The sequence below is a fragment of the Tigriopus californicus genome, chromosome 5, assembly GCF_007210705.1.
Source record: "Tigriopus californicus strain San Diego chromosome 5, Tcal_SD_v2.1, whole genome shotgun sequence".
NCBI classification, from domain to species: domain Eukaryota; kingdom Metazoa; phylum Arthropoda; class Copepoda; order Harpacticoida; family Harpacticidae; genus Tigriopus; species Tigriopus californicus.
Genome location: NC_081444.1, coordinates 15,185,224 through 15,209,739, shown reverse-complemented (window position 1 = coordinate 15,209,739; position 24,516 = coordinate 15,185,224). Strand labels below are relative to the sequence as shown.

Sequence of the window (24,516 nt, the reverse complement as noted above, 5' to 3'; positions counted from 1 at the left end):
ACTCATTCTTGTAATAATCTTGCTAGGCATGCAATATTTTACACCCATCAAACTAAGAACGGGGATTCAACAATAACTTGAACTTTCTTTTTGAGAAGTAAATCAATGTGGAGTATCTTGACGTCTACTCAAGAAAATACCTGTATTCTTCCCACTGGACAAATAAATTTAGATGACATTTATTCCATATGTATGGCTTGGAACACACAAACATTTATTGGATGATCATTGGAACCATGCAAGCAATGAAAGACTTGGGCCAACTCCTGTGTATTTGGAAAAGTATCTTAATCGTCTTTCTTTCGATTTGCCGGGCGATCTTTGTACTGGATTCTAAGGAGTTGACGGTTCTAAAGATTGCAAAAGAGTTAAAAGCCTTCTACCGGGGAACTTAGTATTAATAATGACAATTTTGCAGATGAAGATAATTCTGAAATTGGTCACGGCCCAAAAAAATCATATAGAGTCGATATCACACTCAAAGTACTATAGACATGTTAATAGCATCTTTAAAAGCGAGGGGAATGTGGGTCATTCAAATTCGAATCACATTTAGTCCTTCCTTGAGGTGGGAAACCCGTATCCCGGTAGTCCCAAAAGGCTAGCATAACTGGCATAGGGATTCGAGGCAGGAGAGGAAGTTCCACCCAAACTACCTCGTGCTAACATGGCTTGGAGTGCAGAAGCCTGGAGTTGGTCCAATCCAGACGCGTGAGTGGTTGGTGGCATCCCGTGACCCCCTTGAGACATTCCACGGAGGGCTGCATTCAAACCCCCTCCCCCTCCTCCACCCAAGCCGTATCCAGGGATCCCTGCTGGGATACCCGCGGGCATCCCTGCCCCGGCTCCATACATCTGTTGGCTGTAAAGGGCTGCATAATATGCTGAAGTGGCTGGATCCATGAGATGGGCTGGGTAACCTGCGACAGCTGCAGCGGCGGCCGCTGCCGCGCCAGATGCGGCCGACTGAGAATGTGACTTCCCTAAAGTCGAATGGCTTTGGCTTAGTAATGCCAAGTAAGGGTTTGAACCTGCCATTGAGGTGTGTGGTGAATATGAGTTGGCAATTGACGTTTGGAGTGCCAGGGACATAGGGGTTGAGGTGGCAAGAGAGGATGGTGGAAACAAAGACGCCAGCCCGGGAGGCAATCCGAGATGGCCCATGTCAGCCTTCTTATACTCGTCCCGCACCACTGGGCTAACTGGAATGGCTGGTTTGGGATCCTTTGGTACTCCAGACGGACTCGAGTGACTAACAGGCGTGTGCCAAGGACTGGCTCTGGCCGAAGGCGACTTTTCGACGGGTGAGGACGAGTAGAGAGAGGAGGCGGGGCTGGCTCGAAGGGTGTGTTGACCCCCAAACGGACTGGCTCTCGATGAAGAGCCGGAGTGTCCGTCATTCTTGGCCGTCAAACTGGACATTGGAGCAATTTTGACTAGATCCGTGTGGGGCGGGATTGATGACGGTCGGTGAGAAGAACTACCCGATGATCCTGAAGCTGATGGATGAAGAGGCTTTGAGTTTGTCGGCTTGCTCAATAACGCTTCAGCCGAGAATGGCGAAGCCTTCATCTCAGGTTTGACATTATTCTCTCTCTTATACGAGAGGTCCAAGGTTGGGGCAATACCCATGGGGGCTGGCGAAGTTCCCTCCATTTTCATCCCATAGAACGGACTCTCAATTTTAGCACGTTTAGGCAAACTAGACCCGGATGAGAGATCCAGCACATCATCTTCGGGACCAGACACCATTGTTCTTCCACTCGAAGCTTTCGCTTTTTCGGCCTCCTTTAACCTGGTAATCTCAGCCAAAGGATTCGTGTAAAAAGTTGAGGTCTGCATAAATGCGCAAGGAGTTTGCATGAGGCTTGGAGGACGCTTATTGTCTGGGGGCGGTTTACATACTTTGCTCCTGTCTCTCTCCTTGGTTTCCTTCTTAGAGCTTGAGCCTACCGCAATTCCCGTTGAATTGTTTGACTGGCTGTTAGAAGGTTCTTTTCCATTGGTTTTCGACGATGCTGGCGAATTGGTGGCTTTTAGCGAGGTCTGTTGCTGGGCTGCAGTTGCTTTAAGTTGTCTCTCGTACAACTGCAACAAATGGTAACCCTCGGGTCCAAGCTTGGACGGATCTGGGAACGGAAATCCTGTTGGAAATCCCGCTGCTAAGGCATTCACAGCGCTTGTCCCACTTGTCGCCGAACTCGAGGGAGTCACTTTGCCAGACGGAATGGGAGAAGAAGCCCCCTTAGGTGAAGATGTTCCAGGTGTTCCTGGTAAACCTTGAATACCAGACCAAGGAGGCAATAAGCCAGGGGGTAACAAGGAAAAGAAATTGTTGGCTGCAGCTGCGGCAGCAGCTACTGAAGTAGGGGTATTTGCCGCTCCTGTGCTGGCAGCGGACGGCAGACTGGACCCAGTTTTCTTCGAAGCTGGGATAGCTTGGGTAGCAGAAATGGACTTGGGATCATCCATTCGTGGTCTCTTGGGCGACGATCTGTCGCCTTCGCTGACACGGTTTCCGTTGCCTTCCTTGGTATTCTGATAGCGACTGGCAATCTTAGCCAGATTCTGGAGTGCCGAGCCGCCTTCAGGCATGCCTCCACCCAAATTGTTGGGAATGATGATCAAGTCGTCGATTTGGAGACGTTTTCCATCGGAATCCACCTTGCTCTTGTTATCCACCAAAGACTGAATACTCTGAAAGGTCAAATGGAATTGGATTAATGCCTACTAGTGTCGTTCCAACATGCTCACTCAAGATGAGGCATACTTACGGCTGACATAAGTGGGTATCCATCATGGTTCTTCATGTTGGTGACCTCGCTTGTAAGAGTGGGCGTCGAGGACATCATGGGATGTTTAACCTCAGACTCGCTCGTATTTGGCATAGATAGATCTTCTCCCTCTTCCGACCTATTACGAATGTCTTCCATTTCCTCTTCCGTCTTGAATTTGTCTTTTTCTTCGGGAGAGGTTGTCCTGGAACTCTTGTCCATGTCTTGTAACGCAATTGGAGACTTGCTCTCCTAGAAGCAAAAATTGAAAATTGCGAAACTTGCCAACGCAAACCTCGTCGATGAAGTACTACTACAAACCTTATCACTAGCGTCATTCGACGAGATAGAATCTTGGTTGGCTTTCTTTCCCCCTTTAGCTTTGGCTCTCATGTGCTTCTCAAGAGGGAGTAGAAACCTGACGAAAGGAAAATACGATTAATATTGGTCACTACTTTTGATATCCTTTGTAACTCACTTCTCATAATGCCTTCGTGTGCACGTGGCCGCGCTCGTATTTTGAGGATTTCCACCCAACTCGTCATAAATAGCCTTCCAAGATTTCTTGTTCATGCAGCCTTCGTAACCTCCCAGTTTTTCGACTTTCAGGAAGAACAAATGCAAATCAACTGAAAATGAGGGAGCGAGAGATGTTTTAATTTCATTGATGGCCTTATTAAACAAAGGGTTGTTGTATAGAAGTGGCTAAGTGAACCCTGGAGAAATACAACTCTCCAAGGGGCAACGTTGACATTTCAGTTAGCCTTTCATAACAAAGAATCTCATCAGCCACTCAGTTTCTGCAACTCACTTTGTTTGAACCCAAGCATTGGCGGACGCTCTATAGGTGTATTTCGTCGGTCCATGAAGGAAATCAATTTTTGAAGGAAATCTAATTCATCCTTGGTGTTCTTCTGACTTAAAATGGATATTAGATCCTTCTTCACGCCATTCTTCAAGTTGGAATTCTGAAAAGCGAGCGGAGATCCAGTTCAAGTATGTGAGTCATTCTCTCATATCCGGCTAATTGAGACCTTTACCTTCGACGATACCGAAACCGAGGTTGACACAGAAGACTCAGAGCTTGCTGACTCGGATTCTGGAGAACCTGCCCGCTTGATCTTTTTCTTCTTCCTTGGCCTGCCTTTCAATTTAGGAGCTGCAAATCATTAAAAAAATGACACCGTGCTCCCATTTAAGAAAATGATCAAAGCTACTACTCGCTCTGTAACTGAACTTACCCAAGTGGTTACATAAGTAAGGGTGCTCTTCCAGCTCGGCATAATCAAACACATCACGGCAAAAGAGCACAAAAGTTCGCCGGGTGGGAACGGTGAATCCCCCGAGGGCAGCTATGAGCGAATTCTGCATAAACTCTTTCTCCCTTCCCGCAATCCGCTTCAGGATCGATCGATACCGGCCGTATTGTGGGATGCTTAGGATGTTCACACCCAAGTCATCGATATCAGGTACATCTCCTGAAAGGACAAATCCCAGTGAAGGCCATTGGTCTTTGGGGAGTGTTTGTTCGAGTTCCTGTTACCTATGGCAATCTTTTCTTGTCTGACATCGTTCAGGAATTCGGAATGCCCAGGTGAGAATTTGGAATTGAGTCCCACATCATATTGAACCGGAGCTCCTTCTGGGGCCTTACAGTCCTCGGAACAGATTCCTCGTAGACCTCGGTCCCACGTCACTTCTTTGGGATCTGCAATCCAATCCAGCAGATCGTTCACCCGTAGAACAGCCTTTTCTGACACAGCAACAACTTCGTCCTGGAATTTAGAAGTGGAAAGAAAACAGTCAATAAGTTGCGGGATAAGCAAGATCAGTCAGTCTTCGTTTTCGGCCTACCGCGCCCATTTATCTAGTAACAACGAATGTACCGTGCTCAGAGCGCTTCAGGCAAGGTCATCGTGTCCTAGAAATTCGCAAATGAGTTTCGAGAGGAAATTCTGCATTTTTGTAATGCCACGCTCGCTGAAGATCACGCCAAGATAAACGGCCTCCATCAAATTTGATATTCCCAGAAACTTAAAAAGCACAGGGAATTTGCTCTTTCGATTACAAAAAAGCACCGCTAACAATCCAGATGTTGAAAGAAATCTGGAGACCAAATCAAACTTGTCCCCGTCCCTTGATCGATTAAGTGAACAAATATAAAAGACTTCCATTCATTCAAAATTCAACCTCTTGAGAAAAAGATACAGTAAAGTTCAGTATGGACAAAACAGTGTCTATGCCTTGGCATTTTCAGAGCTTAAATACGATTTTACAATCCGTTTTTAGTTTGCTCAGGATTAGAGATAATTGGATGTGCGTTGAGAGTGGCGTAATCAAAAGTTGTTCCTTGACGATGATTGTAATGGAACGTAATCATTTCCTATGAATCTTCGTCTCGGAACGCCAAATGAGTTCTCACTTTCTTCTCAATTTTTCTTTTACCAAATTGATATACTTTTTCTGATCTACTGAGACTGCATAACATGCTGTAAAAAACTTCATCATTTAGCGAAAGATCATACGGCCGATTCGTACTTTGGCCGGTTGTCTTGACGTTCTCAACGAAGATAAAGATATTTAAACTCGAAGAAGAGTTAAGCAAACGAGAGGTGTATGTGTATGTGTGTGTGTTTATATGTTGATCTTGATTTTCTTCTTCTTTTGTTCCAAATTGCCATTTGATGCCAGTTTCCAAAGTCCCTCGTCATGAACATTTTAAATCTAAAAAAAAAATATCAATCGAGACTCTTGACAATGATTTTAAAAAAACGTCATATTGGCTCTTACAATTTCATGTTCAAATCCAGTTTGAACGTAAGAGCTGAAATCTGAACATCCGGTCGATACCTTTATCTAGAATGGGTATGTGGGCGATCCGATTTTCAATTTCAATTATCGTGACGATTTGCGTCGACGGACAAACAAAGTTACAATGAAAGGAAGCTCTTATCACAAAGCCAGTCGTGTTTGTTTCGCAAACGAAATCTCGGAGCCACATGCAACTCGAAATAGAGTTCAAAACTCGATCGTCGAGCACACACACACACACACACTTGTTCAATATCACATTTCTTTCTCCATATCCCTCCTCTCTGCCACAAACGAAACTTGTTTTCCACGTCAGTTTTGGTTGTTCTTGAGGCTTAGAATTTAGCACAACTTTACCCTATACAGAATACTCAAGTGCTTGAGAATCGGAAGTTTCAAGGTTAATGGGACTTTGACAAAGTTGGACTCTAGGTCGACTGTCCACCTATTGTACAATATGCCAGCACTTTGGTGGGTCGAGAAGGAAGAAATCTGGCTCTTCGTCAACGAAACCATCATGCTCTCAGCTCATTAGCTCAAGTTGGTTTATTACATGATTCGATTCTCATTAATTCCGCCTGAGGGCTCTCAAGTCACCAGATCCTACCCCTGGTTTGATTCTGTGTCAAGACTAGGGAGCCACAGTGGCAGTGGATGATGATGCCCTTGTGGGAGGGTGTTGCTGTTCTTGCAGTTCCCGAAGAAGATAAAAGACAGAACGAGTCCGAGACCACTGGCAGCATGGATGTTTCCATAGCCGCTCGGGGTCAATCCCGATCGTGGCAGGGTTATGCTAATGACACGAAATACGACGCAAATTCGTCGCACTTTGCTGCCAAGCTCTATGGGTTGAATCTTGATCACTCGACTCCTCACAACAATGGACGGAGATCCAGAGATGATGACGACGAGGGGAGCCCTCTACAGTACAGCAAGTAAGTACTCCATGGGTTGATAGGTCCTTGATAAGGGTAAATGTGAACGGGCCAGCTACACAACTAAAACTGCAGGAGAAGACTGAGGTGGAGAAGAAGGAAGGGAGGAGGAGAATCTAGATCACCACCCGAGACCTCAAACCACGTTTTCTCATTCCCTGAAGCAGCAAACAAGGCGCCTGGTTTTCTTGCACAAATTTACAACAAAGGATCACGGCCTGGGATTGCATCGCCACTTGCCACAGCTTTCATTTGGTGGCCATTAACAATTGGCGCTAACATTGTCTCAACTGTTAAGAAGCCTTAATCGGAAGTAGGTCAATTACGCTTCAAGACATCGATCCCATTCACTGAAGTATTCTTGTGTGGTTGAAAGCCAATCATCGGTCGCCTCATAACGAGTGAATTCAGCTGGAAAATTAGAAGAGTCTAGTGGTTGGAAATTGAATATCCGCTTCAATGGCGTTGGTGACCATGAAGCTTGGTGGAAATCAAAATAAACGCCGCAACTTGATCTTCTTTGTCCCCGGTCTAGTTACTACGTGCAAGTGCGCTTGTGGTATTTCCATCACGAGAGAGTTTATTAGGTAGAATGTTAAAACATTCATGGGTTTCAGCATGACCGGTGAGGGAAAGGTAAACACACTTATTCCCATTTGCAATTCCTTGTGTGATTAAGCGTTGTTAGTTCGATCCATTTGGTTGGTCCTCCGAGCACTCCTCTGTAGTAGTAGATAGCCTGCACTCGTACTTCATGTGGTGTCCGCTCTACTTGAATGCCCCATTGGTGGTGCTCTTTCGTCCGCTCTTCAGCTCTTCCTTCAGCTTTGTGCATTTCCAGAGTTTGGTGGCCATTATGTACCCAGTCCATCCAAACAATAGAGCCACGTCAAATGGCAAAAGCCAATGGAAATTGGTTTTCTTTTTTCCTGTCTCTCTCTCTCTCTCTTGCTCACTCACTGACGGAGCTAGAACCAGCCATTACCGTATATACCCAAAGAGGTTTTTTTCCGTCCCTTGCCTCGTCTTCTTGCGCGTTATGCATCAAAATCATGAAATCATGACTCAGGTTTTGACAACTGCCAAACCTGACTCTAAAACCATATTGAGTTTTGGTATTCAGATCCAAAGTGAAGAAGAGAGGAGAAGAGGAAAAAGTGTGCACCGCTCCCATCAGTTTAGCAATCGCCTTTGTCGAACCAAACCAACGACTGACTGACTGGTCGGTGGCGTACTACATATGATTTGAACCACTACAGCAGCCCTCGTTCGTCTCTGATCATCGTCGTCATCATCATCATCATCAACATTGCCTGGCCATCTTGGAGGGCGGCGGACAAAAAAAAATCTTGCCTTCTCTCGGCTTCTTTCCTCTCTACATACTGTTGTTCAGCCATGTTCGTTCATGGTTCTCTACTATACCATCTATCCTCCCTAACCCTCACTCTCTCTCTCTCTGCTTGTATGTGTGTGTGTGTGCGAGTTGGTTCGCTTGGATTGTTAGTTGGTTGGCTGGTCGATGGTGTAGCTTGGTGCTCGAAAATTCGTTTTCAAAATATCCCATTAGCTCAATGTGCGCGTAAAATCAGATGTGGCATAAAAGTAACAGAACACTAATAAAAAAAGGAGAGGAAGGAATCTAGCAACTTCAGCGTGTACTAAGAATCAATCAAACATGAACGGTTTTTTTTTCAATAGTTCAACTCCACTTAAACTATCACGGTTGGTCGCACTTTGAGGGAATGAATGCTCAATGAGCGAGATCTTATGTGGTTGGGCTTTCCATCAAGGCAAGTAGTTGTTTTTGTCAACCCAAAGCTCCCAATGCTTGCTTGTGCCATGCTTACAAAAGGCATCAACCTCAATTTTAGCTATCTCTCAGAACACATATAATCACAAACATCCGTCACCTCCTCCCACAAGAATGGACCATGGCCAAGCTGTTTTTCCATATTTTTCAATTGTTTTTTGTGACACATTTTCCAGAACGCCCCTGGTCAAATTCTCTTGTTTACAAAAATGCTCTCCTCCTCAAACGTGGTAAGTTTGTATATATGCATAGCCATGAACGCCTCAAACCCCAGTCAGAATGAGATAAATCTACTCGTTGATGTCTTCCATAATTGCAATCTCGGCCAACACCTAACCTGGAAACTACTCTCAATCCACTCGATCTGTCCCTCGTGTTGTAATCCCATCCAAAAGAGTGAACTGGAAGCAGATCCCGCCGGCCTGGCATCAGGTTCCCGACAGTGCCTCTCGTCGCTCTGTTATGAGCTGGTAAAACAGGGAACCGCCCGCCCGCAACAACCAGCTCCGGGCCGGCTTAGACTAGCCTGCTCTTCTCTGTACCTCATAGAGTCACTACTAGAGAGAGGCAAAACGCGGAACAGGGGGGGGGGCAAAATTGAATATTATTAGAGCTATAAACTCGCGTTTGGGGGCGATTTGAAATCTCAAACTTTGCACAATATTTTTTGACCATGTGAAGAAAAATTGGAGCAAATCTTGGGTTCGAGGATTGATCCTGAAGGCCAAAAATCCCTGGTTAGCCAACCGCGGGTTGATGTGCGCTGCTGATTGGAGGGCCTGCCTGGCCGGGGCAAAACAGATATGCCAGGGGAAGAAGAGTGATATTTCCTCGCCTTTTTTTCACCAAAAGACTTCTTCTTTCGGGGAGGGGATAGAACAAAATAACGCCGACGGATTCTAATGGCGGCGTCAACGACTCAGTTTAGAGGTTTTGGATTTATTTGACACAAAGGCTGTTTAATTTTGTGCTGCTCTCATTTGGAGAAGCACTTAGCACCCAGGATAGGAAAGATCACGCTCATGGAAGTAGGGACAACACGTAGCAGAGGAGTATGTCCATTTGGGAGTGTGTCTGTATGTACATACACTCGATAGTATACTCTTTGAGTGTATGTAGTAGAGGGCTTGTATGTATGTAATGGCTACATGTGTGCATGCAGTAAAGCAGTAAGTACGTACGTAATACGAATATGTGTAGAGAGCGGAAGCCTCAATGCTAGGGGTGAAAGAGGGCAAATGCCACGCAATGAAAAACAATTTGAAGAGAGTGCTGCGTAATGCGAGTCTCCTTTCACAAAGATAAATAAAGCCAAAATTGCGAATTTCAGGAAATACAGCTTATCTTGTTTGAGGAGGTGACTCCTATGCCTGAGTCGGTATCTACTTAAACGCATATACACACACACAGACACACACACACACTCGCACACATGATCCATTCACACTTGTGTGTACTTATTTCGAGAGGAGAATGAGGAGAAGCTCACAACTACATAAAGTACTACATACAGGTGAATTCGTTCCACCCAAGTCTTTTGATGACAAGCCTCAATTTTGAGTGAGTGAATAAATTTATCTTAATCTTGAACCATGTCCAAATTAAGAGCAGCCCGCTCACCCCAAGAAGCCCATGAACTTCTAGAATGTCATTTCCTGTCCCCGTCGATGGATGACTGGCAGGAGTTGGAATAATGGGCCAGCAATCTCACCCCCCTTCTTTTTTGCCGCGAAGTCACGGGATCGAACTCCACGAGAGGAAAACGAAGGGAATGAACCATTAAAATTCGTTCACGAATCTTTTCAAAACGTGGCCCCTCCAGCTCTTTTACTACATACAAGTTCGTCGTCTGTCTTGTTGGCTTTCTGCGCTCTTGTCCACCATCATGTCTGGTAGTTCAACAACGTCGTCGTCGTCGTCCTCGTCCTCCTCCTCCTCGACGACGTACTGGATGAGTAGTATCTGGTTCAAAGCTCACACAGAAAGCAAAATATGCTGCTTCTTTCTTCGAGAGGGGTCCAAGCAAATGGTGGAAGATGGCAACTTCACGAATCTTCAGTAAGGCTGCCTTCTCCATATACATGTACGTACACACTCGTTCACATACATGCATCCACATTTAGAGATACGCCACATCAAGCAAGAGAGATTGAGAAAAAGGAGAACTGGCTAAGGTATGAATAGATAAACCAATCATATTAGCATGTTCCTTCATCTATCCATGCATGGAGGACAAGTCGTCATCCACTCAAGAGAGTCTTTTGATGATTCACACACATGCACACACATGCACATTTGAACACATTGATAACAGAGATACCACGCAATGTGTTCGACAGATCACAATTTGCCAAAAAAGCCACGCGTTTATTGAAATGATAAATGACACCTGCTTAAGAGTGAGAGAATTGCCCTCTTTCGCGGCATTCTCGTTCTTCTCCTTCTCCTCCTCTTCCCTCCTTCTTTCTCTCCCCTGTTATCCTCTGGTAGTTCTCTTTCGAAAACGCGGGACCCACAACCTTCTACCCCCATTTCACAGCCGAATGGACTCGTCCACAGGATACACATACAGTCTTACAAACAAACCGCATTCAAATGGATAAAAGAGACGTCATTAAAATTGCAATGACTTCTCGAGGGCCTCATAACACGCGGCACGTTGATAAAGTAACGGCACGAAGGCTCGATCTCTTTCAATATCTATATCCCGTCTTCAACGTGATTAGTCGTAGATTAATCAGGCATGAGGGAAACAATTTCCAGTATTAAACACCTCGAGTCAGGTACAAGTGTTTGGCTTGGGTCCAAATCGATCCCAAAACTCATTAAACCTGAAGCATATTAACAAATTGACCCCCCTTCATTCCTCGCTAAAAGAGCTGAATTACTGAGCTCAGAGGGCGACCTTTCTGGCGCTTCATTTCTACCATTTTTGGTCTTGAACCATTTGGCAAAGGTTGGTTGCCTTCGATGTGCATGCTTTCTATTCTTGGTCTTCCTCTTGCTCAGTCTTCTTCTTCTTCGTCTTCTGCTTCGTCTTCTTACTCCAACTCACTCTAAGGTTTCGTCGCAGTTGGGTCCTCTTTGTGCCGCTTTGAAAGTTGTTCTCCGTGTCTTCTTCCCTCCAAATCCAATGTGGAACTTCTCTCATTCCCTGCACTACGTCCATACAGTGAAGCATTGCCACTGTACTACTAGGTACGTTGTTCCACGTTCCACGTTCGTACGAACGAAGGCTCTCTTTCTCTCACAGAGGAACTTCAGTATCAAGTAGAGCCGTCGCCTCCTTTGGTGGACTCTCGTGGTCGTTGTGCCATCCATTTACAAAAAGTAAAACACGGACCAGAAACATGAAAGCTATTGATTGCCAGGAAATGGGGAACAGCTTGTGCATGTGGAGGTGGAACTGGGAACGACTTTGAACAAGCCAGAGAGAAAGGGACGCAATCACAGATATGCAATTACTTCAATTACCCCATGGCAATCGGGCCCACTGTTCCGCCGGATTTTTCTTTCTCTTTTTTCAAGCCCGTTGATTTTCCTTCCCACAATGTGAATTGGCAACAAATGATGAACGTTGATGTTTTGCCCTTTGTTTAAGTTGATTCTTTTCCTCCCTAATTTGGTGCGGAGGCTGGATTCGAGTCAGAAAAGAACTGCTTTGACTGCTGACTGATCCCGATGCTCTCTACCGTCGGTCAGATGACTGGAAATTCGTGCACAAAACAGGGCCTCCAAGAAGGGCAGAAGAATACTCGCTTTGTTCATAACGCGAGAGGTTAACAAGTGAACGGGAAAAATAAAAAAAGGGCCAGCTTTTCAGTTTAAATGCAAAAGCAAGATTATGATCTTATAGCCCTTAAATATGTTCTAGTTGCTGAATCGTTGAGCAACAATATCGACTTTTTATTTTGACATTGTTTTCATTGTTGAGGTTCACGAACAGCCAGAATAAAATGAGGGTAATCCAGTTATCGCTCTCTTCGACGAACTTCTCTGTGATTGGTTTGGGCTGAATATTGTGGTGGGGCTAGCAGTCGAGTTTTGCTAGAGTCCTTCCAAAAAAAGAGGGAGGGTTTAGTTTTATCGGAGACGGAGGAGGGGGGGGAGGCTCCTTTGCTGTACTTGGTGTGAGGTACAGATTACACGTATGTGGCTGTTAAAAACCTTTTGGCGTGCATTTTGTGGCCGAATGACCGAAGAGGGGAGCGCTACTCAACCACTCATTTGATTATGGTTGACCCAGGAAAATAAACCTTCCAGGCTTCACATACATACTGCTCATATATACGATTTGGAATGAGCGTGTTAATAGAATATGTCAAATGCACATCACTTGATCATGTGTGATATCACTTTTGCTACCAACAACAACATTATCCCCCATCGCTAGCCAAATCGTTCTGTATGCTCCTGAATTCCAGCTAATGGTTGAAAGGCATGCTTGATTGACCTTGACAATATTTCCCGACTCCTCTTTCAGTTTTGTTTGCCTCTTAAAAGTTTTTCGTACTGCGTCCATGTACTCGTGTATTTCGTATTCGGACTCGAATAGAGCTTGGGTGTATAGGAGAATGGCAGGCCCAACCATTTTGCCATTTCATGAAGCTCGAATAATTCCCCGGCATGTGCATAAAAGTGTCTTTTCGATATCGGTATACAAGTAACAAAGGTATTTAACGAACTGAAAACGATTCCGATTACATCATTTGAGATGGAACAGAATAATGCCAAAGGCGTAATTTTTAATGTCTCAAGGAGTAGAGTAAGTTTGATGAGGAATCCTTACAGGTTTCCTGTTGGACAAATCAAAACCAGTGGATGGATTGCATTGTACTGGCTTCCCCAGAGTTCAGAGTTCTTTCCGTGCGGATCATTTCGCAGGATATTACTATTCAAATTCCACTACAACAGCCATATCATCAGAATTAGAAAAATCTCTTTGAACCATTTGGCCGCCGAAACCAGGAATAAAAATCAAAGTACTCCTTTAGGGCACTTCATTTGCCGAAGCATTGAATGCACTGGTTGTGAATGTGAATTGTGCAAAACGTTTATTCCAATGGTTTCTTCACCCCATGAAGCCTGGACCCAAGTTTTGAATTGGCCTCCACGTCTACGGACACGTCAAAAACTTGCACTGAATGATCAAACATCATTCAGTAGCGCCCGAGGTATCCCCAGAGGTGATCATCTCACGACTCCACTTCAGGTTATTAAGATCATTCAGGCAGTCATTTTCAAATTGTCACTACTTTTGTGAGTGCTCGGTACTTTAAGCGCAGCTTGTTCGCCTATTCCTCCCTTGGTTGAAACCAGAAGGGCTGTTTCGGCCGAATTGGGCCTTTGTGTAGACGTTGGGACAACGAGAAGTTTTCCCAAAGTTTTTTTTGGGTTAGACGAATGATGATAACTTTCCCCATTGTAAGAACAAGGAACGGAGCAACCCTACCAAAACCGAGAAGAGTTCTTTCTTTCCACGAATCCCGAGGACGTAGAGAAGGCCAAAACTGACATTTTAAAGGGGAGACAGAGAAGTTTGCATTCGAAAAATGCTTTCTATTAGATCATCCTCCCCCTTTTCTCTCCCTCCGGTCTCGGTTCTTTGTGAAATGACAAAAAAAATCAATAACAAAAAGTACCTTTCTTCAATTTAAGGCCTGCGCTGGACCCTTCATCATAATTCGTCCTCCATAAAAATACACACATGTATGTGAATTGTGAAGCTCAAGTACAAATACGACGGAGAATGCATAAAATAGCACGTACACTTGTCAAAGAAATGAACAAATTTTGGTGAACTTTTCCTCTTTTGGCCAAGAATATCACCTAGATTCAACTAGCACACACAATATGGCATCGTTTAATGTAGTTTGAGACACACCAAATACTGCATATATCGTCTTAATCCGCCGTGGTAGACAGAAACGTCGGGAAATGGCAACGGATACGCCTAATTTGGCCAGTAATAACAATAATAGCATTAATAATATTAGAACTGACACCCAACTAATCCGTCTTCCTCCTCCTCCTCCTCCTCCTCCTCACTGATCTCAGGGCCACTTTGATGATGAGCTATGTTAATCTGCAGTGCTCATCGTTATCGACCAAATCACGATTCAGGGCTGTCGTTCAACAAAATGTATTGTTCAAAATATTTCACCTCATTTCCTCTCCTCCTAGTTTTCTGACAGTCGAGTGAGAGAAACTCGATCTGGTTCAAAATTCAGCGCGAGGTAGATTCGAGTGGAGGAGTCAGTACTTTGTGTGTTGTTGTATTTCTCTCAGACTGAATAGGCGACGTTCGTTCGTTCTGTAAAACTTGATAGAGGTAGTCGTGGCTTTTTCATGGTGCTCTATGCTGCCCTCTGCTGCCTCTCCTTTTCAATTTCTTTCCCATTTTCCGAGCGAGAGAGACAGAATTCTTGTACAATAGAGGGCTGTATTTCAAGAAAGGTGCCGTTTTCAAATTGGCGATTCGCTTCTCTCGCCTTGGAACTTTCGTAAGGATTGTTTCGTTTACCATCAATCTTGTCGCGTTTAAACCTTTCCAGAGGGGAACGACGGTTCTCTAGATTGAGCCCTCTAGAGTATACTAAAGGAGAGGGCGAAGAAGCAGGAGGAGAAGAAGGAGACGGAAGACGACGACGACGAAGGATGAAGCGGCTTTGGGAGTGGAGACTAACTTTGCCATCGACAACACACTGCATTCAAACATCAAAAGCTGTCTCTTCTGTTCAAACATCATTTTTCTGAGGGGAGATGAGAGATCATTTTCAAAGCAACGAAAGTAATGCTCTCTTTTTGTCACATAGAGATAAAATGTGAGCAAATTATCTCTTCACACCACCGCCATCTATGACACGGAAAATGATCCCTAAAAAAGGAAGGTCCGTCCAACCTCCCTGAACGCTTTTTCTCAATGTTTGTTTCGTTCAATTCTTGTTGAAATGAGCCAGAGATTATTAGAAAAGCAGGCGAGTCAAAGAGATCGAGTGAGTTGCGCATAACAACAACAACAACAACGACTACTTACTTCGCCCCCCCCCCGTGTGCTCTAGCTATTCGCCCAAATGCTCGAGACCCATAAATTAGAAAATGAAGACGAAGAATGAGACGAAACAGTGTTTGGATAGAAAGGTGAAAACTGTTTTTTTCTCTCTCTATCTCACAGCAGCAATTGGGGAATACATCTCCTCTCACGAATCACATTGAGGGGAATGCGGAGAAATGAATACAAATCTAAACAAGTCCCATTTGCGTCTTGCGAGTGCTACAGTTTCTTCTCCTCTTATTACTGCAAGTGGAGCTATTTCAACTTTTACTACTACTCCTACAATAACGACTACTTTCGTCTTGTTCCCTCCCATTCATTTGACTCTTTTTTCTGTCCTGTCCTATTGAGTGAGTGAGATTCTAAATTTCTCAAGGCTAATGACTCGAATCCTCGCCGTAATGTCTGTCAGAGGAAAAACAAAACACGAAAAAATCACCCCGAGAGATCAGCAGTCAAAAAGTCATCCATGATTTTGTTCTGCTCTTCTCAACTAGGCAGATAGAAGTGAGGTCCATGTAATGATAAGTTGTTCGTGTCTTACCTCTCCATGCGAATCCAATCTCCCTTCTGGCGTGTACTCGGGTAGGAAATACAGACGTAAACTGGAGAGCACTTGATTTGTATTTCTGTCTTCCCACAGTAATTGGAGTTCACCTATGCTCACAATATCTGAATCATTCCAGATTTTCACGAAAAAGAATTCACCTAGTGATAAAATCTTTTGTTTGCCATTCTTCTGATATTTTATGGCTTTGAAGAACGAATAAGAGGCATGATGGCCACAAGAAGGACCCACAAACTGAAAGAGGAAAACATGAAAGAATGACAAAACAATCACACGCACCAATCGATATCGTCTTTTTGCTTTTTGCCCACATAATTCAAGATGAATTGCGCAAATACTCACGGAGAACTTCTTTGGATCCATGATGCGGCACTTGAGAGCTCAAGATTGCTCGGATCAAACGGATCAAATTCCTCAGGCGACTAATGAGATTAACATGGCTAAAAATCTCTCTCTCTCTCTCTCTTGTTCAGAAACTCCCTTGGGCTGAATGAAGTGACCACCCGTCTTCACTTTACACGAACCCTTTGTTTATTTTCATGGGTAATATTCGACTAGGTCACTTTTAACCTCTGCTGGGAGACAGCAGGAGAAGGTAGTAAGCACATGAAGCATGAGTGTGAGGCATCACCACGAATTGCAAAATTATTCACAATGAAATACTGCCGCCTGATGCATTGACACAAAAGCACGCATGCACACACGCACGCACCCAATACAACAAGAAGAATAAGCAGGAGCAGTTAGAGTATCAGCAGGCTAACCAGAAGTCGACATGTAGCGCACTCACAGCGTGACGTCATGCCCAGCCCGCAGTACGCTGCCTCAATCCCCTCCTGTACAGAAGTGATCACAGAAATCAGACCCCTGAAACTGCTCGGATAACGTATCTTCTCTACACGCTTATCTATCTTCTCTGGCAGAGGCCACAACTCGGACTGAGCAACTCGTTCGGGTCTCTTAGCAGAGTTGTCTCCAAAACGAGCAAGTGAGGCGTACTCGCGAGCAGCAAACAAGTCAAAACCAGGAGCACTACTACTGTGTAGTCCCCACAATGGAACAGAACTCAACGCGGGAGAGCAGGCTGAGCAAGGAGGCATGCAGGCAAGCGAGAGCATAACCGGCCGGCCAATGAGCATACCGGCGAGCGTGCTGGCCCATCTGCCAGCCAGTTGGCCACAGGGAGGGCGTGCGGGGACTGAAAAGTGAGGAGTGAGTGACGAGCAAGAGCAAGATCAGGGAAACGAGGAGTCGTTTTAGCGCGCCTAGTTTCACAGCATGACCAGAAACTTAAACACAATCTAACAATTACAAATCAATCCTGATTTATTCCTCGTAAGTGTGCGCATCAGATGTGGATGCGCGGATGGAGAGTAGAGCAGCGTTAGGTACTTTTTAGTTACTGATTACTTATATGTTTGCGATGCCAGAAAGGAGACAAAGAGATCTGGAGTAATGCTTTAAAAAAGAGAATTACAGAGACTTGGCGAACATAAAGTACAGCTGGAAGAAAGCGTGCATACAGGAATACAAAGAAATAAGGAAAAAGGAAGAAAGAGAGAGAAGGAAAGAGAGAGCCGCTTAGCATTAACCTCTCCCATTTCCAAACTTCCTCAACTCCAGCTGGTTGGAGAGGAATTACGGCCAACCCGATTGAGATTACAGGGGGAGGTTTCCCAATGGGAATAGCAAAATATTCCGCTCGTCCTTTATTCTTTTCTGCATTTGCCCCCAACGCCATGTTTCATCCATCCATCATCTTTCCATACGTAACCTCGTAACCGAAATGTCGGGCAATATTGATGGTCCTTCGAGAACCCATATCCGGTCCAGAACCAAAGTAATTGATTTAAACACGGCCACGAGCAATTCGGTTTCTGCAGATCCTCACAGGTACAACAAGAGCGATTATTCTCAGGTGCCATTAGGAAGATCAAGTATAATCCAGAGCGTTTAAGTCACCAGACCGGCGGGTCTTCTTCTCTTGCAGGATCGGACAAAGATCTAAAACCAAAAAAAAAAAAATAACTACTACTTTACGTTCCCAATACTTTGGTTGTGAGTGCTAACTAACTTGTTGGCCCGACCTGTGTGAACCGGCCTGCTCTTGGCCCGGAATAGGACCCAGGATCGAGCGCCAAGAAGATACATCTGAACACAGCATTACAGTAGATCGGAGAAGGGCCCCTTTGTTCGCTTCTTCAGGCAGTGAAGAGTTTTCGATCCACTCAACCACGAGGAACCAAGACAGCCATCTCTGGTGGTTGTACAGGTTCGGAATGGAGGATAGAGTAGCATTGGTTGGCGGAGCGGAGCTCTGGAAGAACAACACAATAGACCATTAGGTGCTCTACTCATCTAACCATCGAATCCGTCTCTCAGTCAGTCAACCACGATTTTGGAGACGGAGGAGAGTCAGATGGTGCTGGTGCCTTGCTCAAATATCTTGTCAAGGTGTGAAGACGATTTTCTAGAACTTGGTTCGCCAGTGTTGACCGCAAACTTGTTGATTGGTCCATCTATCTTTCTCGGAGGAGAAAAAGCCTTATTGTGGAAATGAGTTTATAACATAACAGGTAAGACACAACAGAAATCTGGGGGTAATGATGGGATTTGAAAGTACTATAGTCTATGTAACAGCACTTAGGTTAGTTAAGATTAAGCAAGCATGACAAAGTAAAGCAGAAGAACGTGCATGAGTGAGGTGACTTTTTTCTCCTAGGAATCAATGGCAGACTGGCATTCAGGGCAAATTCACAAAAGAGCATGACTTTAATCATTCAGTGAACGCTACTTATTGGCCATCCATATTGTGCAAACACAGTGAATCATCACATTAGAACCATTCGTAATTGATTCCAAGACCTTGGATGAGACATCAAACATGCAAATTCGTGAGCTTTCGTTGCAATTCCTCGAACTTTAATTGGACTTCCGTCTTGATCAACATCCCGATGACCAAAATATTTGAAGTGCCAACAATGATGTCCTTGAGCCCTTTTCACAGTCAGGACCTAGCACACTCACGCTCAAACCAAAACCAGATTACTCACTCGAAGCGCATGGTCGATCGGTGGGTGCATAGGAGTATTTGATAAACTTCGTTGGTATTTCCTGATCCAAGAATGACAAAGACATTTTTGTAGCTGTGCATTGAACTCATGAGGACATTCTTGTTTTGTTTCAGATTCCTCGTCTGGAATCCAACCAAAATGAATTCACCCACGATTGTGGCCCCTTCTCACCATGGAACAGGGTGGCAAGGGCGACCTCCTCATTCTCCCACGGAGGCTCAAAGTGGTGGTGGGGGTAGTGGCGGTGCAGGAGGAGTGGGCGGACAATCCTCTGGTATGCCCCCTATGCCTCGCATGATCTCACCTATGGGTCACCGGCCTTTAGGGCCTGCATCCCGAGGGCCCCATCCTGGTTTGCTCCTCTCTCCTGCAGATCATCCTCATCCATTGATGCGACCTCCAAGGATGCCCTTCTTTATCAGAGAAATCTATAAAAATGGGTTCCTAAAACGGTTACCCTACAACGAGAAGAAGAGTAGCGCTCTGTCGAAGCTCATGCGGACTGATCGTTATTGGGTGGTATTTTCCGTGCACGATGACGTTCACCCGTTCCTTGAACTATGGAATGAGCCCACCGAAGTGGCATCTAAGCCCCCACAATATGTATTCCCATTGGCAGTTTGCAAGCACATATCACCCTCCATCGTTCCTGCCGACCAAGAGTGGAGCTTTGTGATTAATTTTGAGACAGCCGCCATCCGATTCTCGTGCAATTCAAGGGACACCATGGATGAGTGGGTGGACTGCATTAGACACAAGCTCGGAGAAATGGGAATCCTCAATCCGAAAGGCAATCTATATTCCAAGGTACCTGCACTCAACCCTCCCAAATTGGCCAGGAACCCAATGTCGCCTCTACCCAGCCCCCCTGTGAGTGCAGCGGAGAATATATCAAACATGCAGGCCACGCCCTCTTTGGAGCCCTTTGATAATGCAGAGGTTCTCACTAAACGAGGCGATGGTGCCTCTCGAAACCGTTTGAGTATAGTGGACGCTTCAGACGAAAGTAACCAAACCTTTACGACAAGCATTTATTTGAACCAGACTCCACCTTCCACTCCCCAAATCCAGTCCAGCGTATCTCACGCTCCAACTTCGTCATCCAAGCCAAATCTTACCTTAGCATCAACATCGCCCATTCCAAAGTTCGAGAGTCTTTCATGCGCATCGGCGCCTTCGTCTCCGACCAAATCAATGCCGATTTCACCCGTGGCAAACCCACCATCATGTAGCATAAATGGAGCTACCTCGACCGTGTATCTGAATCAAGACGTTCCCACGAGGCACGTCACCGTCATCCCAATCAACAAGGACAAAGAGAACCACCCTCCTGAGGAAATGGGTTCTGGTTCACCCCAAAAGCAAGAAGACAACACCAGTGAACTTTACACTGCTATTGTTGTTCCTCCAGAGAGCAGAGAAGAACGAGCTAAAGCCAGGAAGCCCAGTGGCTCCAATAATAATAATCAGCAACAACGAGAAGGTCGAAGACGATCTCCCAATCGCCGTCAACGACATCTCGAACAATCTAACGGAGAATCCACAAACGAGGGACAAGTTTCCAGACGATTCTCCGATCGGAGGCCAGATGTCGTGTCCGGAAAAGGGGGCTACAACATACAACAAAGAATCCGAAGAAAGACCCAACGCTCCTCCAGTTTGGGTCCCCTCTTGGACGAACACAACATCCACTCTCAATCATTAGCACAACAAAGAAATGTGAACACAAACTCCTTGGAAAGCATTGATAGCAACCCAAGATCCGCCTTGCCTAAGAGTGATCGCTCCAAAGGAGCCATTCCTAGGCGACCTCTCACACACCACACCAGTGTGCCTCTTGAGTCGGCCACCGCTCAGGATCCGCCTCCAAGGCATTTGAATGAGCTACCGGCGGGCATTCGACCTCCTCCCTATCATCCCCTGTCAAACTTGGGAGCTCATCCACCTCATATCCCGTTGCCGGGATTAACTTGCCAACTTTCATTGCCCCATGGGATGGCCGTTCCAGGTCAAGTTGGCGACTCTCATCCCCCGCAGCGGTCTCTCCGCGAGCAACAAGTCCACCGATTACGACAAGAAATTGCTCATCCAAGTGGCGTGCGACTGGCATTACGGAAACGGGATTGTCAGCACTCTCTGGCATTGGTGGAGTTCTTTGGTCGCCTGTGGGTGGCTGGTTGGAAACAAAAGGAATACCCAGTGCTGTACAATGCGTTCCACATTGGTGACCAGATCATGACTGTGGCTGGATTACCGGTCAGAACGGCCTCCGAGTTTAGTAAGCTCGTCAAAACGAAAGGTTCGAATGACACGCTGCATGTGGAGATCATCATTCGACGGCTGCCTTTTGCTCAAGTATTCCACTTGAGACGCGAGATCGACACCCAGCCCTTAGGAATTATCACGCACGGCAATACAAATGAGATCAAAGAGATCCTTCCCGGTGGACCCGCCTCAAATCATGGCATGACCAGCAAGGTCAGAAGCTTCGATGGTCTCAATTTAGTTCCATGGGTCTTGACCGAAGTCAACGGCAGACCTCTGAATCTTTTCGCCAAGGAAGGTGAAGCAACGGATCGGCTTCACGCCTTGGGTCGTGATGTGTCTGTGACAATTCAACCAGCTGATATTGTTCAACGCTTCAAGAAACAATTGAAATCCTTCAGAAGTCATAAGGACTACGTCCTTGGTTAGTCAAATTTGTGATAATGATGAATATCTCCGTAGCAATAAAACGGCCATTGTCTTGAAAAACGGTTTTGCAACAAGGCCTCACCTTGCCGGCTTGAGATCTGAAGATCGTCCAATTTCAAGCGCATGCTTGCCAACAAAGTCATGAGGGCAATATACGTACCACTACATCTTGCTTGATTGGTAGAGCGTATTCTCAGTGTTTGGTTCACTCGATCATTCGATGTACGTACCTTTCTGGCACCAAACACGTACGAACTACTACTATCATTCCCGCCGTACTGTTCTTACGAAGGTGTACACTAGCCAAAGTGAGATCATGACGTTGATTATACACTCTATGAGTCGTCGTTGTCGTCGTTGTTGTTGTTGTTCCTTCCCCTATTCGTGAATGCTTTAAAGACCCGTACAAAGAGAACAGCCATCAACCACCGCAACCGCTTGCTTCCATAGCAAAGGGTTGGTCTTAAATCTCAAGTTTCTCTCTCTCTCTCTCTCTCTTTTTCTCTTTCCCCAGTTTCTTTTCTCTCGAGTGTCAATGTCTGTGGAATGGAGGAGTTGAGATCAAAATCAGTTTCGCAGAACCCTCTTCGTCATTTCGAGGGCACTGGATTGCTTTTTGAACTCGATTAGGCTAACAATTGACTTGGAAATGCCCACCCAGAACAAAGCAACGAGAGTCTCCCACCGTCGCAGTTCTTTCTGCAAACATACATACTATAGGTACTGCACAAGACAATTTCCTTCCCCGAACATTCGAACATTGCCGAGCACAAAGCTTAGACAGGCATGAAATTCGCTTTTCAACACAATTGGTCTGTCAGAGGTTTAACGTGGAAAAAAGAATGGTTCATCCTACTACCACAGTACATACAATCATCTTGATCATTGCTGGGCGTCAGTTCGTTTCCTACCAACACTCATGGAGTCACAGATGTTTCCAGCTTATGGAAGGAAATGTGTTCTCGGAGTGCACTAAATTGACATGCATTTAGCAGCTCCGAGAATGGATGAAATAAGGTTATCTCAACATACGTACCATTAGATACTGAAGCATCCCCAGTCACAGACTTTCACAACTCGTTTCGTTTGTGAACGAAAGGAAGACTTTCTCTCCCTTGTTCTGGAAATGATCGCCATCCATCCACCTGGTGGCATTCAACGAACACATAACTAACTCAACCAGTAGTCAACCAACCAGCCAACCAACCGACCAACCACCAACCAACCCATTGGGTGTTGGTTGACCTGTATTAGACATAGAGAAGCAGAAGCAGTAGAGGGCACCTATATTCAGCCCCGAGAAGTCATTGTTGCATAGCTTGCGTGATGTGTGGAAGTGGCAAGACCTTGCCGTCTGAGGATGGATCATGGTTGAGTGGGGCGAGTGCATGCCGTACGAGCCCGTTCCTTCTTATCGTGGTTTGTCTTCAACCACGACTGAACCTTCTCGAACTGGGCTCTGACACTACTCATAGAAAAAAAAGGTGCCCGAGTATAGCATCAGGTAGAACAAGACGGACGAGCTGGTGGAGGAGGAAGAGGATGAAAAGGAGAACGAGGCAACCATCCGTCCACAAACCCACCAACGAACCAACACAGCAGTCAGGTGGTTTGGCATGACATCAACGAAATAAAACTTGGGTTGCAGAGCTAGAGGTGAGGAGGGGAAAAGGCTCCGGGCGCCCGGCGTCAACCACCTCTATTGCGGGCTGCAGTGGGAGAAGAAGACCGACAGCCAACACCAAAATTTGAGAGAGTGCCAAACAAGACGGAATCGTCAGGAGGAGATCAGTGGGCCCCTCTTCCTGTTATGGCTTGAATCAGACATCATGATCCCGCAAATTAGCAGAATTTAGATGAAATAACTATCATGTGGGTGCTTGTGTTCTTCATCGGGGCCGTGGCTGCTCCAGTGCTGGGCGACCTTAGTCACACGTACGCAGATCCCAGGACCTTCTTTGGACACTGCTTGGAACAGAACTCGACATGCACGGACTATCAGTGTTACACCAAGATCCATGCCCTAGACCTCAGGAAGATGGATCGATTGGCCTGTCAGAGCAACACCGACTGTGTCCAAGATCAAACCAAGATGGTGTGTGTTCAATACCAAGGTGGTAAAGGCTTCTGCGAGTGTCCCCGGCATTTCGCCTACAATGTAACCTCGTGCCAATGCCAAAAGGCTGCAGTGTGTCTGTACGGCGACACGCCACAGCCTTCGTCTCCCCATGCTCCCTACGACCACAACTCATGTCATAGTGGGATGCAGTGCTTCAACGAGCGGTGTTCGTGCACCAATCTTGAGGACTCGTTATTCGAGGCCCAGAGCCGGCTCTGTGTCAGGCCTCGACATCGGAACAATCATCTTCAGAGCGATGATGATGTTCTGGTCACCTCCGGGGGGACCCATATAGGATTGGTGGTCCTATTAATCATTCTCATTTGCGTTCTTTTGGTGGCCATTGCCATCGGGATCTACTTAGTCACGGAGAAGTTCACTTGTAAGAAGGGCGACTATGAATGCGAGGACCAAAAGGGATCCTCGCCTCACTCGACGGGAGGCGAGACCCATGTGGCCGCCTGGGACCTGCCTTCTTTGGACTATTTGAGCGAGGAGCAGACCATGAAGTATTTGAAGAGGCACCATCGAGACTCTAATGGGGACTTCGAGGTCGAGGAGAGCCGGAGTCCCAGACAGGGATCATCTTCCTTGCCAGAAAGTGAACGACAGCCCATCAACACACACCACATTAATCGAGCTTATGTGAGCGAGGATGACCTCCAACACGTTTAAAA

The 24,516-nt window shown here is 45.8% G+C and overlaps 2 protein-coding genes across 2 annotated transcripts; one reads left to right on the top strand and one right to left on the bottom strand.

Moving 5' to 3' along the window:
* Positions 1-163: 163 nt before the first annotated feature.
* Positions 164-17,011, bottom strand: LOC131880840 (AT-rich interactive domain-containing protein 5B-like). Its single transcript, XM_059227555.1, has 10 exons — positions 16,295-17,011; positions 15,929-16,186; positions 4,318-4,549; positions 4,016-4,252; positions 3,815-3,933; positions 3,586-3,742; positions 3,253-3,403; positions 3,096-3,192; positions 2,775-3,026; positions 164-2,697 (listed from the first exon to the last, which is right to left on the bottom strand). Exons 1-10 carry the CDS (start codon positions 16,313-16,315, stop codon positions 553-555), a joined length of 3,669 nt encoding a protein of 1,222 aa, XP_059083538.1. The 5' UTR covers positions 16,316-17,011; the 3' UTR covers positions 164-552.
* A 1,019-nt stretch (positions 17,012-18,030) lies between these two features.
* LOC131880841 (uncharacterized) lies at positions 18,031-21,784 on the top strand. Its single transcript, XM_059227556.1, has 2 exons — positions 18,031-18,528; positions 19,140-21,784. Exon 2 carries the CDS (start codon positions 19,165-19,167, stop codon positions 21,718-21,720), a length of 2,556 nt encoding a protein of 851 aa, XP_059083539.1. The 5' UTR covers positions 18,031-18,528; positions 19,140-19,164; the 3' UTR covers positions 21,721-21,784.
* Positions 21,785-24,516: the final 2,732 nt, after the last annotated feature.

What these genes read in the sequence shown, in the direction of transcription:
- LOC131880840 (XM_059227555.1), bottom strand. Translation starts at nt 16,315, where the DNA reads ATGGATCCAAAGAAGTTCTCC. An exon ending in ACAAGAAAAGATTGCCATAG is followed by an intron (nt 4,253 to 4,317) that starts GTAACAGGAACT and finishes TTGTCCTTTCAG; the next exon opens with GAGATGTACCTGATATCGAT. An exon ending in GATACCCACTTATGTCAGCC is followed by an intron (nt 2,698 to 2,774) that starts GTAAGTATGCCT and finishes TTGACCTTTCAG; the next exon opens with AGTATTCAGTCTTTGGTGGA.
- LOC131880841 (XM_059227556.1), top strand. Translation starts at nt 19,165, where the DNA reads ATGAATTCACCCACGATTGTGGCCCCTTCTCACCATGGAACAGGGTGG.